Here is a 20898-nt window from a genome sequence, read left to right as displayed (position 1 = left end):
AGAGAAGATTCTGGTCACCTCCACCCACTATTTTCTCCTACAATCAGAGTGGTTTGCTTTGAAAAAGAGAGTATTCTGTAGTTGCCCACCAGGAATCCTGGTGTTTCTAGTCTTCCCTTTCAACATCTGTTTTCAAATGTTTCTTGCTGTCATTTAGCTGTGAGAGGCATCACATTCCTGAGCAGGTTCCAAGTACCCAGAACCGAACCTGTGCATCCAACTGTTCTTACAGGCAGTGTGGGCCACCAACCTCACCTCTGTGTCAACTGATGGCTGCTTCCATTAAAATATTACTGTCTACTCTTTGCATTTCTTTAACTGTTTTAGCATACCTATTACAACATATGAGAATATATAGAAAAATCTTGTTAAGAGTATATCCTATTGAAAAAAAAAATCACAAATACCAAAGCAGACCTTTTGAAAATACTTACGTAGTATGAGGACTGCTTTTCAGTGAGTTGCTGAAATTTCTTAATGCTCACTTTACCCTAGTTACTATTTTTTTAAAAATTACTTACTTTTGCCATTCACTGATTGAATTTGACTAAAAATTTTCTTTTAAATGTTCATTCTTACATTGTTATAAGTAATTATTTGGCAAAATAAAAAACTCCACATGAGAAAATAAGTTTTATTCTCTATTGTTTAAACAAGCTTGATGCATTCCCTGAAAGCATGTGTGCCCTTTAAAACACTGGGATTACAAAACGTATTTCAGATAATTGGAAAGAGGATGTAATTACAATTAAAGTAATTTTTCCTGTAATCTCATCCAAAACCTGAACTCTTAATTCCCTTCTTTGTTTCCCTACTGATGAGGGCAACATAACAGACAGATTGCCTTGTATAATTTTGGCTGCTGGGATCTCTATGTCTGTGACACAGCAGTGTTATCTCTCAGGAACCTACCTATGTAGACCTTCCACCACTGTTGGTGTCATTACGAAGGAAAACTTGTGAATTGATTATTCTTTTCTTTTTTTTTTTCTTCTTCATAATGACACATCCCTAGGATACATCTGCTCAAGAAATTAATAAGTATAGGGCAGTATCTGCTCTTAAGAGAATAACTCTGAGGTGGAGAACATTCCTTAGCAGGCAAGGATCATGCATTTCTGGCACTGGAATGAAAATTTGCTCTAAGCAGGTCTATATGGTTTTTGCTACGCGGACTGATGTGATAATGATTATGGCTGCATATTATTTTTCAAGCAGACATGCACTTGCTTTGTCTGGACCCTAAGCTGATCAAAAACTTTGCAAATGGAATTAGTGCTGTGCTGAGCTAATAAACCCTGACTTACAGGCATATTCCTGTGGCCGCAAGTCAAGCTTATTGTGAGAGCAGAGCAACCTCATGTTTGCCTGCCAGCCTTTTTTGTAGACTTACCCTGAATCTGGTCCTTCCTTCTGGCTGGGTTGGTCCAGCAGCAGTTCAGTGGCAGGGGCTGTAGTAGTGCACTTACCATTGAGAGGGCCATAGATGGTCATTTGTGTTATGCTGTTGGCTGGGCGCATCGCCATGTGACTTGGCAACGAAAATAAAAAAGTCCCAAGACAAGACACTCTGAGTTGCTTTCAGCACATGTTGGGTAAACACAGGAGTGCTGGAGGCAGTTAAGTTTCTTCTATATTCAGCGCGCCATTTACAATACTAGATTTCTCCCATTTTATTTTTTTTTTAGCCTTAGCCTCTCTGTAATAAATAAAAAACGTATTAGGGGTGATTATGATGGAAAATACAATAACTATTATTTGTAAATAATATTAGAGGTATTGGACGGTAGCTCTGCAAATAGTGAGACTAAAGATACAGAGTGAGCTGAAAGTAGTTAATCTTACAGGACTTTTTCTTTCTGCTCAGAGGTGACCTGAAGTATTTCTGTCATCAGCCGAGAAAATCAAATGATGACGGGAACTAAAATTGCGTTGCTTTAGCTCATTTAGGGAAAGCAGACTTTTGTGTAATTTAGCAAAAATCAATGAATAAGGTTCAGCCCGTGTCTTATGGAGTGAAAAGTTGAACTGATAATGATTTAGTCTCTGTCGTCAACATTAAAAAATGAATTATAAAATTTACAAGTGAACTGCAGCATTTCAATGTTCTTGTTGCCGATTTAATTAGAAAGGAAAATGTAATCTCCTTTTAAGTACTGAAATATGTATTGTTGGTGAGATGACTCATGTTGCTAGAATTGAACCATCTTTATGACAAAAAAACCCCCACACCACAGTTAAATGTAAATAACAGGTTTTTCAGTTTTCTGTCCTAAACTGCCCTAAAGAAGCTTGCACCCCTTTTTCTTATCTAAACAGTCTCCTTTGGTGTGAGATCATAAGCAGAAATATTGTCAGAAAACATTTTCTGAGAAATGTGGATGACTGGAATATCAAAATTAATCTTAGAGTGGAAAGTATGATGATATTACTATTTCTAATTTTGTTGCTACCAACAAAAGTATATCGTTGTGCCAGAATCATACACTCATATGCCATGCATTAAGCAGAAAGCTTCTAAAATTTCTGCTTAAATAACCTAAATTGTATATAAACAATGACACACTTGTATATAATGAAGTATTTATATATTAAATACACAGCAAAGGTATATGTACATATGCTGAAACTTTGTGAACATCTGGACTATTGAGATAAAGTTATGATTTCCAGATGGAACATGACAACTTTTAAGCAAGTCAGTCTGATGTATTTTAAGATGATAGACCACACAGTTGATCTCAGTGTCATTCAAATAATTGTATTGTGGACAAAAAGAAGCCAGTGCATGGTCTGGTTTGCTTCACTGCTGAATATTTTGCCTTTTTTTTTTTAACTTAATTAACAGTTTTGATTGCTCCTGCAAATTAGTTTTTTATTGTTCTGCTAGTGAATGTCTACATTTCTAAAAGAAATTCTCCTTTCCATTTGAGCTGATAGTACTGCAATTAGCAACTCCTCAGAGCTGTATTCAGTATCTACTAAGGTCCATCTCAGGAACTACAGCTAAGAATAAAGTCTGGAAGAAAAACCCAAAAAGTGGGACTAAAGACAAGGGGAAGCTCATTTCACCACTTCCCTAGGTTACAAATGTTTCTTGGGAGTCTTCTTTGCTCATCTACAGATATATAAGTGGTTCTAACACAGAAGCGGGTCCCTTGTCTCCAAGTACCTCATTGAAAGTATGGCAGTAATTAGGTCTGTCTGATCTGCCCACAGAGGCTATGGCAGAAATCAAGGCTGAACTTGTCACTGGGTAAATGTCTGAGGCTTATTATTGAAATGGGGCCATTGAATGAAATAGGCAAGAAATGAAAAGAAACCTTGTTAAGAACTTCAACATTTTTACCATTACTTACATTGTCAGGATTGCTCATTTAGAATACCTTAAGCTTCTGCAAATTGTCTTATCATTTACCTTTTTTTAGAATTAAAGGTACTGCTAACTTCTATTATGCATATACTTTTTTTGCCCTTCTTGAACTCAAAAAACGGACTTTGTGGCAATGTTTTAGCCCTGAAGAACAGGGCTTTTCAAGATACGCAAACACTTTGAACTTTCCCTGCATTCTGATTTTCCGAGACAATAGATCGGTGGAACTTTTACCTCCTCCCCAGCCAGCACTGCATATCTGATCATCTCTTTGTCTATTTTTCCTTCCTACAGGGACCCTATAAAAATACAGCAGCTGCAGAACCAAATTCGTCTGGAGCAAGAAAGTGGCCAGTGGTATCGTCACCAACAGCAACCTGATCATCAGCAGCACCCTCCCTCTTCTCCCTCCTTTCCTCCTCCCCCGTCCTTCCAGGAGCTTGAGTCCAGCCAGTCTGTCACCTCTCCTGTGCCAATGAGTATTCTTAACTCTCATACTTCCCCAACAATGCAGTCTTCCAGCTCCTTCAACTATGCTCGGCCTAAGCAGTTCATTGCTGCTCAGAATATCAGCCCTGCTTCAGGTTATGTGACTCCGTCTTCAGGATCATCTACATCCAGCCTTCCTTCTCCTATGTCTCCAACTGCTTCTCAGAAACAGTTTGGCAGGGTGCCTGTTCCCCCTTTCTCTCAGCAGTTTGCTCCAGAAGGGGAGTACGCCTGGTCTCCTTCTTCTCCGTCCCCTCCACCTCCACCTCCTCCTGTCTTTAGTCCAACCACGACATACCCAGCGTGTGATTCCTTTCCTCTTCCACCTCCTCCGCCCCCTCCTCTTCCTTCACTTTCTTCACCTTCCCACAGCCTGTCTCCAACTCCCAGATTTCCTAATTCCGGCCAGTCTCCAGCAGCTTTTCTCAGCTCCATGCTGCCGTCCCAGCCACCACCCATTTCTGTCAACGCATTAGGCCTCCCGAAAGGAGTGACGCCTCCGTAAGTATCAGCTAATGAGCTCCTTGAGTTTGACTGTACTGAAGATTGTACTGAAGATTATTGCACTTGCTTCATTTTATACTTTTCTAGGGTCCTTTGCTGTTACCTGCTACCTGAGAGGAAGTGATGTGTGAATTATTTGCAAATGACTCTGTGCTAGAGATGGGATATAGTTTTCTAACCCTCACAGAAATGAGATTTTGAAGGTCCTACAGTAGGAACTCAAAAGAGAGATGCTAAAGCTTTAAATAGAGTTGATGAAAATATGAAAGCAGCAGCAGCAAAGGCTCTGCATGCCCAGGGCGGCGGAAGGAGATCCAAGAAAACTGTTCTCATGACTCATTTCTTTTAAAGTCACATATGCAGGGATATGTGCAGTTTATGTTCCTATGACATCTGTGGGTAGAGAAATACCAAGTAAAGACAGCATTGTTCAGAAGTCCCTATAGCTCTATGATACTTAAAGTATATGGTATTAAAGTGTATATCTGACAACAAAGTGGTCATAACAATATATTGACTTTTGGCTAGAGTTTTTGTTCCGAGGAAGTTTGGAAAAGGGTTTAGGAGGGGATTTAGAAAAGCAGTGCATAAAAACAAACAGAATCCCTCCCCCTAACAACTCTGCATACTTGTTTTCCCCTTTTGTCTTCTCTAAAGGCCAAAATAGTATTTTGGAGCATGTCAGCTCCCATCATAGATCAGTTTGTCTTTCCACTGGCACTAGACTCTCATTCCATCCTTAGAGAACAAAGAGACATGCTGAAGAACAAAAATGAGAATAGCTGTATCCAAGGCTTATTTATAACTTTGTCTAGAAGTTTGTCTAAACATATCTACAGTATCTAGGTGACTTGCTCAGCTACATACTGTTGCAGTGGGAACTTGTGTTATTTCAGTCCAAGATTTGAAAAGGAAGAGGAGGAAGAAAGCGGACAGATATCAAAGTAATAAATCATGTATATGCTTTAAAAAGCATTTTTTTTATCTTGATTTCTGTCCTATAGCTCATTATGGAGTCTGGCCATAAAGCAGATTTAGGAGAAAAATGAATAAATAGTACAGTTTGCCCTTGCACTCATAATAGTTGTGATTTTCTGTCTTACTGTGTGTCCTTTGCACCGGCTGAGTTTCTGTATTGATACTGACTGCTGAAAGTTGCATGATTAATTTACTGACAGTTTGACAGGTAAGCACAGCTCACAAAAGCCTGCAATTACCCCTGATTTCCAGGAAAGGCTCTAGTGCAGCTACGTAGTTCTGGATAGGAACTGGATTCTCTTTCAAGTTGCCTTCTGTGTGCTGCGAGGGTGACGGCAGCAGCTCGAGCCTCCGCTGTGTCCTTCTTTCCTTATTATGCTACTTTCATGCAAACATGTTCTCACTTGGGGCATTGGCTGTGTTCTTCCTCATTTCCTCCAATCTTTGGACAGAGAGGCAACTCTGCAAGGATGCTCCCCTCCTCCCCAGCCTCCTCACTTCCCCAAGCCCAGCAGCCAGGCTGGCTGCGCATGGGACGGTGTGTCTGTCCCCTGCCCTGGGACAAGGCAGCAGCCCCAGACTCTGAGCTGAGGATGAGGTGGTTGGCTCTTTGGCCTGCATTCCCTCAGGAAATGTAGTCCAGATGGGAGCTGGATCATGTTAACCATACTGAATCTGTGTGCGTATGATTTATGTATATGTATATATACGTGTGTGTGTGTGTGTGTATATATACAATGAGCATTTGTCATCTAAATTATAACATTAAAACATGGTAAAAGATGTACTGTGTGATGCAAAAAAAAGAATCTATTTTTATGTATCTTTGATGCCAATTTTTTGCTGGCCTCTCTTTTTTCATTTTACTGCATAGGCTACTAATGTCTGGTGTGTCTTGATGAGTAAATCATTCTGTTTCCCATCATTTTCATACTTCTGAGCAATCCTTCCCCTGGCCTCCCTTCCCCCCATTGCTTTTTGTCTCTTCTGCTTTGTGCTACAGTCTCAGTTCTTTTTTCCCCTCAGCTTCACTTTTTGCTGCTTTTCTCTCATCTTTTGCTCCATCCTCACAAATCATCTTTTCTTGAACACATTTTTCTCTCCAAGACGTTGTAGATTTTAAGCCACTCACAGTATTCCATAATCTCAGTTTATAGCCTCACCATGATCTCCAAGATCTGTTAATTGAAAATTTTTTTTTCACTGTTCCTGTCTCCTGACAGTGTGCTATATGGGCTGGGCGCAAGGAATGAATTGGAGCATTTGAAGCTTTGCTTTGGCTCAGCATCTAAAATGCTGGTCAAGCCATTTAACTTTGTCTCTGCTTCTTGATCAGTCATATAGTGGTGATACTGAGAATATGATAGTGCCTTGCTGACAGTGAACTAGGCAGAGTTTGAAATATCTTTCATGGAAAGGGGGTACATTTTTTATTAGAGACTCCAAATACAGTGTTTGAAGTGGTAGGCTGTCCTCTTTAGGTAACAACTTTATGATTTATTATTATATTTTAACGTCAGTGGAAGTAGACTTGGACCTATCATTGCAGTTACATATTGCAACACTTTCATATCAAGCGCCTCCAGCAGATAAAATGCCCTTAGAACAGTTTTCCTGTCTGCTTTCGATGTTCTCATGGCTCCTTTCTCTTGCTTTGTCTTTTTTGTGTGTGGATTTCACAGCTGGTAATTCACTGTTCATATTTTGATTATATGGTCTTTTTACCATGGTTGCTTACTCTTTGCTCTCCCAGGCATGGGTACTGTGACACTGATAGCCAAATACTGAAAGAAAGCAATATTTTGCCTTGTCAGAGTCTCTTGTAATTATCAAAAAATATTGTTTGGTAGAGTAAGAAATTCTGCAGGCTGTTTTTAAGTTATGTATCTTGATATACTTAGAATTTATTGAGGAGTTGTTTAATTTTCCTTACATTTCAATGATCTTTTCATTACTAAATCTGAGTACAATTGCAGATCTGCTCCTCAGGATCAGTACTTCATAGGCATCGTTCTTAGTTTCTTCAGATTGCTTTTGTGGTAGGAGCAGGATAAAGGTAAAGTACTAAACATTGCATGTGGAGGTAATTATTTTTGGAGATGGTCAAAGACAGCATCGGTGAAGTTTTCTGTGAAATGGAAGACACAGTGCTTGTACACAAACCAACAGAATCTTCATTTCTCCTCGTGCAGTCAGACCTTCCCTCTATCAGCTTTCTTCAAGCATTTCTATTCTAGTGTATGTATCATTTTTGTTCTACTTAAAGAGAAATTAATCTAAGGAGGTGTTGAGCCTCCTGTTCTGTAAGAGGTCAGACAAAACATTTCTAACTCTCTTCCATCCATATCCTGTGGCTGTGAGCCCGTGGGCAGTAAATACCATGCTCATGTTTCAGATAAGGGTTGACATTTTCCTTGGTTTTGGACCCTGAGACTCTGTGGAAGTGACAGCATTATCTAAACCAGTTGGATCAAATGAATATTCTTTTCAGTTGAGAGGTTTGGAAACATTGCACTGTGAGGAGGTTTGTTAGTTTGGGGTAGGGTTTTTTTGTGTTTTTAATAACCCATAGTCTTACAGCCTTGCCTGGGGATAGCTACTTGTGAATTTACTACATCTTATTTGGATGTCTGAAACATGGAAAGAAGCTTTGTGTCATAAGGACCTACTAATTCACCTTTAAATATTTTAGCATTTATTTGCGACAATTGTACGGTAAACATTTCAATTGAATGTAATATATCTCTTTCCTCCAGGAAGCTCTCGACATTTTGTAGTGACCAGCATTTTCTGTAGTGCCTGTAGTGGTGTTAGCTGAACAAGCTTTGGGAATAAATTTTTTTTTTTTTTAATTAATGGGGCAGATTTGATAAATCCTTGTCTTGCCAGAGCATAGTGTTATTAAACAACAGAGAAGTGCTGGTGGAACTGCATAGCTAATTAAGTACTTACGGGAGTTATGAACACTCATCAGTTATTTCTGAGGTAAAACTTCGCTGGAGTAAGATTATTGGATACTGTTTCTAAAAAAAAATCTCAGTTCTTTCTTTACCTAAAGAAAACTCTAGGGTGGGTGGATGTGTTGGACTCAGGTGAGCTTTCAGTTACAAAATACTTACAGGGAGTCAAATTAATGTGACAGAAACCTAGAATTGAGGGAGTTTTGTCCACAGTTAAATGTGTAGAAACTAGAATCTGGTCTTCACTGTTCTTAGAAAAAAATAAATTATATCTGAATGAAAAGGAATAAGTATGCTTACAAATTCTAGGTAAGCACATACATTGATATGTTTACGTGAGCATTTGTGAAAGGAAAATTAATCCCATGAGAAGGGTTTACTGACTATTTATTGAATATTTAAATAACAAGAATATAAACCCTACTACAAAAAGGTGTGGAGTCATTCAACATGGAGAAGCGGAATATCTAAGCATAAAAAACATGTATTATCAGCTATACATATATATCTTTTCGAAAGCAGCTTTAAAAAATACAGTTTTTTGTTAAGGTAGACACTTTCCCTTGAAGTTGACTTTTTCTTTTTGATTACCCTTAGGCAACCCTGCTTTAGCAGGGGAGTTGGACTAGATGATCTCTAGAGGTCCCTTCTAACTCTGACAACTCTGTGATTGTTAAAGTAGATATCTTCAGTAATATTACCTTAGTCACAAACAGAAAAAATCTGACTGGACAAAATTGGTGAAAGAACATGACTCTAGATTTACTAGTTTCTGGAAAAGAATGGAAAATGGAAAAGAAAACATTGATTTGAAGACAAGATTGTCCAAAGTATCTTGTAAAATGTAATTAAATAACCTGCTTTTATCACTCTATGCAATAAATTTAACTGCTGTTTCAATGATCTCTAGAACCTTGAATCTCCTTTAGGATTTGGATTTTGTGGGAATCATGAGAATAGCAACATCAGAGAGAGATCTGCACTTTTTTTCCTGCTTTGAATCAGAGCTGCTGGTCTGTTCTTGCACCTGCCTACTGTGACTTGTTCGTTGAATTCTGTCTCAAATAGCACCGAAGCAAAGATTTTTAGTAACCCTTTTGTTCCTTGAGTCAGTTAGCAATGATGGTGACCACTCTGAGGGAAAGCTACACTTCTCCATCTTTTTATCTCACAGCTTTCCACAGACTCACAGTACAAATGCCAGCTTTCATTTCAGCTGGAACTGTATTACTGTCCTGTGTAGACTGAGCATTTACTTTTCCTGTTTCTATGTCTGTCATAACTGTGAAAAATGGAGGTTACCCACAGTATGATTGATATGAAAATAGTGATACATAGGAGGAAGTTGATTAAGAATTTCAACATCAAAATGAGCAGAAAGGTCAGGGTGTTTTCTTGCTTCTGAGGGAGCTCACTTCATTGCTATATGCTACCTATTCACTCATACCTGGAGTTATCCCGGATCTCAGGAAAACATATCTGAAGATATATTCTGTATTTCTGCAACTGGAAGAATTCCAGTAAATACTAGGGTTTGCATTTATTCCCAACCCCTGATTTTCTTAAGCTATTGCTTCTGTCCATTAGACTTTTTTTTTTTTTTTCCTTAAGTTCCTTGATTTATTGTGTGACACCTCCTTTTCCCATGGCTTGGATACTACTTGTGGCTGTTAGACCAACACCTGAGTGGTTTATCTGTGATACCAGATCACTTCTTCTTGATTGTGCTAAGAAACAGCTCACATTGGGGGCTTTGTTTTTGCACAATGTGACAACTTTTTATTATGTACATGCACATAATTATCATTAAATACATATCCATATCAGCTTATTTGAAATATGTTCAATGCACGTTTGCTCCACTTGAACTTTGAAATCCAGGTTGTTCCCCCAATCTAGTCAACTGAAGTTGCTCAAAAGTAGAGATCGAGGATTTAACATGGAGACACACACAGACAGTAGCCAAAATAACTGATCTTACTGTATCCTGACAATCATTGCACCTGGCAGTCTTAATTTTCAAGATGTTTTTATCCAGTTCTATCCAAGTGTTATTTGCAGATGCTTAAGAACGCTGTAAGATAACAAGTGAACTTAACTAAGAGAATTAGTACACTCTCTGTTGGAAAGAGAGAAGGCCGTTTGCAACATTGCTTTGCAGATTTTTTCTTCATAGGACTTAATTTTATAACTTCCTTCTTTTAAGCAGATCTAAATGCCACAGAAATGTCTGCCAGGTATATAAAAGCCAGGTATGTGTTTGATAGTTGTGGAGACCTTAACCAGTAGGATTTCATCAACTGGAGTAAAGGTTAATACTTTGGATATATTGCCTTCTCTCAGTCCAGTGTAGGTTTTTCTTCACATACTTGTGGCAGTTACCTGTTCTTATCACAATTTCAGGACTATGAGGACTTTGCTACACTCAGGAGCAGTTATTGCATTAGTGATTTCTTCTTGACCATGAGTTCTAGCATAAAGCTGGTAACAATCAGAAATGCAGGCAAGATTCCTGGTTACAAAATAGTAGTATTTTTTAAATTTATATCCAAATTTGTGGACATCTTTTGAAAAGCAAATGGCACCTATGTATATATGGTAACCAGTGCAGCATAAGGCAGAGGAATAACTTGCTCGGGTGGAGAAGGAATGAACAGGAGAATAAAAAGGTAGCGATTCTTTTAATGAGTAAGAACACATTTTCAAAGATAAGCCTTAGAAAAACAATTTTTTGGTGGTAAGCATGCAGTTGGTAGGTGAATTGTTCTCTGTGTTATCTAATCATTATGAAGGATCAAAACTGCTCCGAACTATATATTATTCATGTTGGTCTTGATCCTATCCAATGCTGAGGCATGATTTTTTTTTTTTTTTTTTTTTCAACTACAGTTTTATAACCTTTTCTTGGGTGGTAGACATAATTGAACTTTTGTTACCTTTGTTTCATTTAGTACAAGTCATCCTTAGTCAGGTCTGTGCCTCAGGCATTCCCTTAATTCAGACGCCCGTAACGTCACGTTACTGAGCAGAGCTGACTCCCGCTCTCCACAGCGCGTAGGGCAGGATCAGACCAAAGCAATTTTAACACGCAGCTACAGCTTCAAAGTTTGTGACCTGTGACAGTGCTTGTGGTGACTTTGTTCTTACAGTAGGTGAAAAACGTGTTAAGTGAGCAGGAATTAGCTGTATTTTTGGAAGGCTTTAGTTTTAAAGGAAAAAATCAAGTTACTGTTCATTACCTCAGTACCAGAGAATTGATTTGGATTTCTGTGAAACTGAGCCATGTTGGCTGCAAACAGGAATTTCTTCTTGGAAGGGTAACAACAGCCAGCCTGTTGCACTTGTTTACACTGTAAAAGGTACATAGGAAAAGAGGGAATCGCATCCAGCGTGCACTCTGTGTAATTAAAACATGAAAAGTACTGCTGGTTTGGCCTTCTTTCTAAACAAATGTTAGGGCAAATGTTCAAAACTAAGGAGAGCCAAGCCGAGGTTGCAAAAATCTTTGCTGTCAAGAATCTCTGTGTGAATTAAGATGACTGAGTTTTGGCAATTCCGTTGCGCCCTTTCTGACCAAAAGAATTCAGATTTGCGTGCTTTTATCTCCGTCTGTCTTCAAGCCCTCAGTGACTTAAATGATGCATGTTTCAGATGTGCTTAAAATCTTCGTGAATTTCAGCCTGATGCTCAAAGGCCGATAGCTTCTTTGTGCATTTCTGGTGGTGGTGGTTGTGTGCTCGAAGGCTCATGGTGTCAATAACTTGAAATATGCCTTCTCAAGCTATCTCCTCCTACCTTAATGCTCACAGTACGCTCTGAAAATTGCCTCAAAGAATGAACACACAAATACACAAATGGAATCGGCGGAATGTATTGTTTGATGTTATCCCTGAGAAAAGATGAAACGAAAGCTGATGAGTCACTAAGGAGGACACTAATCTTACAACCTTGATGCATCCAGATAAGGGCATGTAAGGACGGTGAAAAATATTTGCGAAAGCTGCTGGGGAAGGTTTGCTGCCAGGCTGTCTTGACGCGTATACCGTGTCTCAAGCTGAATGGGTCTGTGCTTTGGAGGAGAGATTACCAAGGACCTTCTATTTGTTGCCATTGCCTTGTAGCCATTTGGAAATTCATCTCACGAATGTCTGTTTTAAGAGCTAACTTGGTGTGGGGGTATGTATGCATACATATATATATATGTACATATTTTAAAGTGTATATATGTAGAGAAAGAAAAGGATTCTAAAGAGGAGGTAGAAATAGAGCATCTGCAGGAAGAATTACATTTGCTCATGCACCTCTTCTTTTTTTTGTGTCCAAATTTAAAATAACCCTGAAAGAGAAAGAGAGAGGTTTTTTAAAGGTATTTGCAGAAATTTTGACTGATACTCATCTTTATGTTTTTAAACCAACTGCTTCCTTGCTTAAACACTTCTTTTGGAATCGTGTGTAAAGAAAGGAGAATCTATTTTTCAAGCAAGGTGCCTTGATCAGGTCTTGGATGACTCTTCCACACCCACTGTGCAAAGCTTGAGATTTTCTGGTATTTCACCAGAGGTCTGGAAGGTTGTTAGGGAGCCTGCCTCTCCTGTTAAAAGCTACCAGGGATCCCCAGGCCATTGCCGAAATATTTGTATGCCTTGTTCTTAAATAGAATTCCTCAGCTTCCCTACATGACTTGTTCCAGTGTTTAGCTGTTACTGTTGGAGGGTGGAGAAAGGAGAGTTCTACATTGTTTTTGTCTAAGCGAGGCCTGTTGTTCTTCAAGTTGCTGTCTACTTATCATCCTCAATGCACATGGAGAATCATTGGATGCTAGCTCTTTTCTGATGTTTTAAGTTTGATTCACCTCTCTATCTTCATTCTCCTCCTTTCTTGACTAAATAACCAAGATATTTTTTGTGTGAGACATAGCTTGTCACAAAAGCTATGCTTGTAAAATCATCTGACAGCTTTCTTGTTCTGAAACTTCCCAATTTGCCGTATTTTTCTTGAAGTGCAGTGGTAAAACTGGATTCAGCATTCAACAGCAAGGAATAAGGGGAAACAATGAAGTCTCATGTCTTGTGCTAATGTGTCCCGGAATTATCTTTCTTTTCCTTTTGAAATAATGGTGTTATTGTCCAAGTTTTAATCTCACAGATTCTTGAGACGTTTAGTATGTTAGTGCAAATTTTCCATTTATATTGCTGTCATACTTTTTCCTGAGTTTCATCATCATTAGACCACCTCTAGACTAATTATGAAGGTCATTGTAAATGAGAGTTGTTACCTGAAAATGAGTTGCAGCCTCTGCGAGTTCAGTGTCATCAGCTAGTTTGAGAAAAGTGCTTTTTTATTTCACTATTCCAGTTGTTAAGGTTGAAATACTAAGTACTGAATTTAATATACATAGACCTTTGAAAGATATCATTTATCTATTTTCTTCCACTTTGACAGAAAAAAAATATAAATCATTGCTTCTCTCTGAATAGCTTTTTCAGACAGTCAGGCAGTCATGTAGTAGAAATTTCAGCCAGACTCCTCTGTTTCTCTGATTTACTGAGGAACTTACTGTGGATCCTAAAGACCTACACTTAGTTTATGGCTTCTTAGTATCAAAGCTACTTCTTTTTGCCTATCTGCATGCCCTTCAGCCTGACAGAGAGAGAAATGTGAGGTTTGATATGATTCAATTTTCATTTCCTTATTATCCTACATTGTTTTGAAAGGGACTGTAATATTGTTTTCTTACCCTTGGTATGGACATTGAACTCACTGACCTGTAATTCTCTTGGTACCCTTTCCCCTTTTGAAAATGGGTGTGTTCGCTTAGGGGTTTTTGATTTCAGAGGTGACTGAAAATGCTTCAGAAAATGCTTTCACTTGTTATTTGAAATCCACTCCAGAACACTTCACCCATCTCCCTCTTTTCATGCAGTGCTGTGACTTTCTTGGGTAAACTGTACATTTTACCTTTACGGCCTGTTAAGTGCCAAGCACAAGCAGGCCTTCTTCTGCTAAGAATTTTTTTATCATTCAAGCATGAAACTCATAAGAATGTGAAATGAAAACTGCATTTTTTTAATGTATCACATGGAATTTTCAAAATAGGATGCATAACTCCAGTAGGAGCTGGCACAGGGCTTCTTCAAGGTGAAGCCAGATTTGAAATTTGCTGCCTTGAAGTTGGGCAGATATGTGTGTGTCCTATTCAAAAAGTGACAAAATTCAGTTCCATGGCAGTGCTGTGCTGCTTGGGCTAAGAGGCTGGAAGGTGAAGGGAAAGACTGTGATGAGAGAGACAGATGCCACCTTTCCACTTGTCTTCCAGCAGTTGGTCCAGCCTTCCTGAGAGACATTACCTTCTGATCCTCTCTTCCCAACTTTTCCTTTCTGTTTTCCTTCCATATCTTCCTTTACATTTACTGACCCCAAATTTCTTAACTTATTGAAGCATCTCTTTCTTGAAGAGACCTTACCCCTTCTTAGCATTCTCTTGCCTCACTGTAGACGGGGTATTTTTCCTGACTGCTTCCCCAAAACAGACTGGAGGAGACTTTGTTACATGTGACTGAGAACATCCCCAGCCAAATGCTGAGGGAATTATTCTGCTCGGTGACTGAGAAGTTCTCCAGTGAATGGCTGAATATTTCTGGAGTGAGGGATGTTGTTCTCTGGCTCTTTGCGACATTATGCAAATGTCTGCTCTTCTTCTGCTGTGATTTAATGTGAAAATGCAGTTCTTTTTACAAGGACTTCACCATTTTCCCATTTTAAATTTGCTTTAAGTAACAGAATATGAAATGTTTTAGGAATTTAGACAGAAATGTTTCCAATTATTGTCTTCTACAACTATTCATTTAATTTCTTTTTGGCTTTTGATAGCATATGTATATTGTTTCATTCTAACTAATGCTAAAAATTGCCGTTGAAAACACTTGCTGAAGAATTAATTTTTTTCTAACCATGTTATAGAAACATAGTACCAAACAATATCCAACAACATTTGTTATCTTCATCTGATTCTTGTTTAACATTTTGGTACTGGTAATTATATTATTACATTGTGTATTGGAAAGAAGTTTACCCCTTACATACTGGTCTGATTTTTTCCATCTCTGTCACTTGTGAGTTTGGCAATTTACCTTATTTGATTCTATATTTTGCGTAAGTCATTTCCATGTCATGGGCTGAGACCTATTTAGCTGATGAAGTTTAAAAAAGCCCCATGTGACTTCACTGAAGAAATGGGGTGTGTTACAAGTTCCAAATACCAATAGCAATGTTGATTTATTCACAGCTGTGTAAGAAAAGCTGATCTCCAGTAGAAACCACCATTGTTGGGCATTTCCAGCAACAGAGCCATCATAACATCACTGGAAAGTGTTAAATATTAGTGCAGACTGGAAAAAAATAATTTACTGTACCATACCATTCCAGAAAATGGGAGTGAGACATCCTGAAAGTGCAATCATAAATTGTAGACTGATATGAGGAATAGCGTAGCCCTGTGGATGCAAACTGCTAAATGGGTGCTGTTCCACTGTGAAATGCTGCTGCTGAAAACTGCTTTACAGGGGTGATTTTTCTTTTTGCCAGTATAAGCTAGACTTTGTGAATGGCTCCTCTTTCAGAAACAACATTTACATGTTGCCTTCTGGGTATGTGTTCATAGAGATATGAAGAATAAACATGAAGTTATACATTGTGTATTGCAAAGCTGTAACAAGGAATTAGTTAATAAATAATGTAGGAAATTAATAATTAACTGCGTTGTCTTACATCTTTCTGATCTTTATCCATCTGCTACTTCATAGGAGCATAGTTTTATCTTCTATCCCCACTTATCTAGTCATGATTTCTCTTTCATGTTTCCTCTCGCTTTGCTTTACTGCCATTGCTCATCAGTTTCCTCTTTGAGTGTATGGTGTTTACAGCCACCACTACACAATCCTGAGCCCTATTTTAACTAATGCATGAATAAAGCACAGTTTCAATGTTGTCCTTAAACTAACCATTTAACGAGCATTAACGATGTGAATTAGAAGGGACAGCACAGTAAGATGCCTGACCTCTAATTTCAAAGACACACTGTCTTTTTCTTCACTAATAGCAGTGATTCCAGGTAAATTCCTAAATACCAATGATTTCAGGAAAGCTCATGAATTTTCCTGTACTGTTTTGCAGGGGATTTCCCAAGAAAACAGGCAGAACTGCTAGGATAGCATCAGATGAAGAGATTCAAGGGTCAAAAGATGCTGTAATTCAGGATCTGGAAAGAAAACTTCGCTTCAAGGAAGACCTTTTGAACAATGGGCAACCGGTATAAAAACATAACATGCCTCAGGGAACGGGAGTGGGCAGTTTCTCAGAGATGCTGTATATAAAATAATTGTTGTAGATTGTTTTTATGTTTTATGTTTTTATTATTTTTAATTGCAATTGCAAAGCTGCATTTCCATAAGGAACTGTAGTGTACATTTTGGCCTATCATTCCTTGTCCCGTTGGACAACTTTACTTGGAGTTTACAAAGCAATGGAGGTCTCAAAAATGATGAATTTGCATAAGAAGGCTGCTCAGTCTGTACCTCAAGGGCTTTTTCAGTCTCAGAGGCCATTTGCTTTTGACTGTTCATCACTGGATGGCTGGCCAGTAAGCATCTGCATGACTCTTGATCAGTCCATGCTCATTCTAACTTTCGCTCAGCTGTTGGACAACTAGGGGAAAAGTAGGTGGTAAGTGGCCATCAGAGGGGGACAAGGCAGTTCATCGTGACAAACAACTTATTAGGCATCAGGTATCATTAGATCCTGCAGTTGTGGGACTTTTTTGACCAACAGAATAAAAAAGAACCTGTAGTACTAACTTACAGACTTTATCAGAAGTTAACAAAATGAGGTAAAGTGGGCATATCAAACTGAAATGCACATCCACAAAGTTCCCCATTGATTTCTGTGCATTTTAAGATATTCATAGAAGATAAAATACCAAATTCTTCATGCCCAGAGTTGATAAGAAGCAGCTCTCCTAAGACTTGATTACAGTTATTAAGGCATTGATTTAAGTGTCTTTGAAGCAGGAATCTTAAGAGGAAAGTAATTTTAGAGAAGTAGTCTGTCACCCGTTTTGTCAATGAAATGTTTTCAAAAGCGTCTGGATGCCTTCAGTGCCGTTTGTGTCACTGAAAGGTAGCCTGCTTGAGGTTTCTCACAAGTCTGTGACGTTTGCTAAGTTTGCTTCCATGTCTGAGATGTGGACTGTGGTGTCGTAGTTCAAGGCAGCCCATTGAGTCAGACTGTCTAGTCCACAGCTGCCAGATTCTCATTCTTAGTAAGATCAATGGAGTGAAGTAGGGAAAATGTTCAGTGTGGCTCGTGCTTCTGTACTTACCTTTCTCCATTGAGTACATGGGGTTTGGCAGTTTTCTGTAGTGGTTAAGTAGAATCACTCTCCTAGTGTATAAGTTCCTGTTTTTTCAAAGGAGGTGGGCTGAGCAAGACTGTCAATGCCTATTTTGGAAAGTGAGAGAGATGTTTGGCCTGGACAAATGAATGGAATGTCCTGAGAAAGCCCACATGGCCCAAGGAAAGAAAAAAAAAACTGGGATCAGATGATGTGGGAGCTTGAACCGTGTAAACTCTGGTTCTGTGCTTGCCTTGAGGCTTTTGCCTGGCAGATACCTGTCTTGGGTAATTCTGTTTGTGTAATCGTGGCTGTGGGCACTTTGCGTGATCACAGAAGAAATGAGAGTGAAGAAAAGTTCATGACTTGCTTAGACATTTGTAACCAAGCCAAGATTGGTACCTAGTTTTCATGAGTCTCATCCTGCTGGATTAGCTACAATATAACATCTTTTAAAAATTAATTTAAATGAGATTTTTTTAAAAAAATTGGAAGCATTAAGTAGATTTAATGTTTTACAATTTCTATTATTTTTTCATTTTTCTGCTTAAATGAGGCATTTCACCATGTAGTGAGTTTGCCTTTCATTCACTGACATTTTTTTTTAACATTGATTTGTAAGAAAGTAGCTAAGTGCCTGAAATGTGTTACTGAATGTAGAAAGAAAAATAATAATGAAGTAATTGAATTGTACACTTAAGGTTTTCTTTTAACTTGGCTTTACCTTCAGAGTGTAAAGTATCCTTTATAAGCTATCTCCTTAATTTCTGAAAGAGTAAGAACAGATAGAAACAAAAACCCTTTAAGAGTATGTTTTTCTGTAAAGCTGTCATATTTTTGACAAAATAATCCAGTAGTGTAGTATCTCCTTAGCATTTTTGGCAGAATTTTCTGCCGTGTGGTTCTAATGTAAAAATTGAGCAGAACAAGTAGGAGTAAGATTTGGGATGATTTGACATGCACTTTTTTGATGGCCATGCTGATTTAAGCAGTTCCTATTGCTCATTCCTGCCCATGTTCCTGGCAAGAGGATGGAAACAAATGGCAGAGTCAGGGCAAAGGTTCCTTAAGCCAGAAGAGCCACTTGTAATGCAAAAAAAATGCATTACAAACCGCAGTAGAAAATTTCTGTTAGAAACATATTGCTGCTCTCTTTTATTAACATTACTTAAAGCGTTGCTTTCTGTCTCACTGCCTTCCAGTTCTTAGTGAGAAATAGGAACTTCTCTTTCTACTTTTCCTTCTTCCTCATCCCCCTTTTATTTTTTTTCAGAGATTAACGTATGAGGAGAAAATGGCTCGTCGATTGCTGGGAGCAGACAGTGCTGCAACTGTCTTCAATATACAGGAACCGGAAGAGGAGCCTGCTGTACAGGTGCCACATAACCCTACAATTTCATAGGAAAATAAAAAGATTCTTTCCATTTTTTTTTTTCACAGGCTGTGATTCTGTTTAAATAGTCCTACATACGACAATAAATATACACAAGATAGGACGGTTTTGATTACAGAAGTCATATGTTATATATCAGCAAAGTAAACTGGAGGATCACATGCCTATTGCTCAGTTTTTCCATACTGAGTAAGGTTGAGAGTTCTCAAATGTCTGCTCTCTGCTTTAAACTCTTCCGTTTATCCTATTCTATCCTGACCTTTAAGTCTCTCAAGGAAAAAAATACATCTACTATCTTGAAACTATCTTCCCTTTATGTGTGTAATCTGCACTTTTTGGATGCAGACCAAAAACACAACAGAGAGTCTGCTTGAAAGGCCAGGTACACACTCTCCATTGTTCACATGCCAGAGTAGCTATTCGGAAATGTGTAGCATTCGTTTGCTTATGTTATGGCATAAAGTATATTCTCCAGATATGAGAACTCTGAGAAACTGTCATGGATGCCTCTTAGTCTTCTTTCTGCCTCGTGATCTCTCTTTCTACCCTTGCAGGAAGCTCGCTCTGTTGGTGCTTCTGTAGTGAGTCCTGTGGATATTCAAAAGGTTAACGTTTCCACCTTTTTCTGTCTTGCTTTTTTGTCCATTGATTTATTTTCTTTGTCATCTTTGCCCTTTGCCTTCTACTGGTTTTGGTTAATAACGAGAGGTCCCCCAGCATTAACAACTGGGGCGATTTGGGCTGTACTGCCTTCAAGGCATTAAAATTGTTCTGTGAGCCTAATTGTCTGAGTGTCTGCAGCTTAACCACAGTAACAGTGTGCTCCTGCATCCTTCTGCTGTAACGTACACTAACTGCCTTGCTCTATATATACCACATGTACTTCATGCTTTACTTTTATGATAAACTTTCAGGCAATAAATACATTTTTAAATGTCTGCAGTTTAAAAAGGTATTTCTCTATTCTTCTTTTTTTTCCTGTTATTGAGGGTTATGATTAGTTCTGTAACCAGTCAGTAGAAAGGCTACATCTCATTCCCAGACCAGAATCAATGGTAGAGGATGGGCACATGAAAGGAGGCTTTGTATGAGATGTGTTCTATCTTAAATAAAACAAGGGTCAGTTGGCTAATAATGATTTTTTTTTTTCTTTCTAATTTTCTTAGCTTTCTTACATTCTGGTAATATCTTTGTTATCACTGAGATTCAAAGCAGGACTTTTGTACTGCCAAGTAGATAGAGTGAACAGGTCAAGAAAGTAACTATATGTCACAGTAACATTTCCCAGTATCTGAATAGCGAATTTAAACAAGCAGTAGTGTTTTACACTGGATAAAACTTCCCTCTCTTCTTTCTATATCTTGAATACTCTTACGATAAGTGTTTTTTCTCAAGGAAGGAGTGATACTTTTGGCCAAATGGGACCATGGCAACAGGAGCAAAGGGAGGCAACTATTATGGACTGCCAGTGTTGCCATTTTCACTTTTTTTTTTTTTCCCCTCATTTTTATAGGCAACTGTAAACAAAATCATTTTAGTCTTCTGGTGCAGCCTCCGGTGTAGTTCTATGCAAACAGCAGATGTGAACCATATGGTCTTCTGGCCATCTGGAAACAAAACCCACCCTAAATCTGCCTGTACCCTCAAGGAAATATTAGTGTGTTTCTTTTGTCTTTATGAACTGCTTTGGAATACTTTTATTCTTATAGGCTTTTTTAAAAAATTGAAAGAAAGCAACCAATGATATTCCTTCCCCTTATAAATTAGACCTTAAGATAACATGAAATACAATTTTTGCCTCATACCAGATGTC

General features: G+C 38.4%; 1 protein-coding gene across 6 annotated transcripts in view; it reads left to right on the top strand.

The window, feature by feature from the left end:
* PALLD (palladin, cytoskeletal associated protein) overlaps positions 1-20898 on the top strand; it is a 201736-nt gene that overhangs the window by 159745 nt on the left and 21093 nt on the right. For 5 of the 6 annotated variants that reach the window (XM_014944088.1, XM_014944081.1, XM_014944075.1 and 2 more), the window contains 4 exons: positions 3668-4363; positions 16477-16612; positions 18966-19067; positions 19640-19690. In XM_014944088.1, the coding sequence (XP_014799574.1) occupies positions 3668-4363; positions 16477-16612; positions 18966-19067; positions 19640-19690 (985 nt within the window). The remainder of the gene's footprint in view (positions 1-3667; positions 4364-16476; positions 16613-18965; positions 19068-19639; positions 19691-20898) is intronic. The other variant, XM_014944096.1, reaches the window with a different exon arrangement.

The sequence above is a fragment of the Calidris pugnax genome, unplaced genomic scaffold, assembly GCF_001431845.1.
Source record: "Calidris pugnax isolate Ruff unplaced genomic scaffold, ASM143184v1 scaffold15, whole genome shotgun sequence".
In the NCBI taxonomy this organism is placed as follows: Eukaryota; Metazoa; Chordata; class Aves; order Charadriiformes; family Scolopacidae; genus Calidris; species Calidris pugnax.
This window is presented reverse-complemented; position numbering and strand designations above follow the sequence as displayed.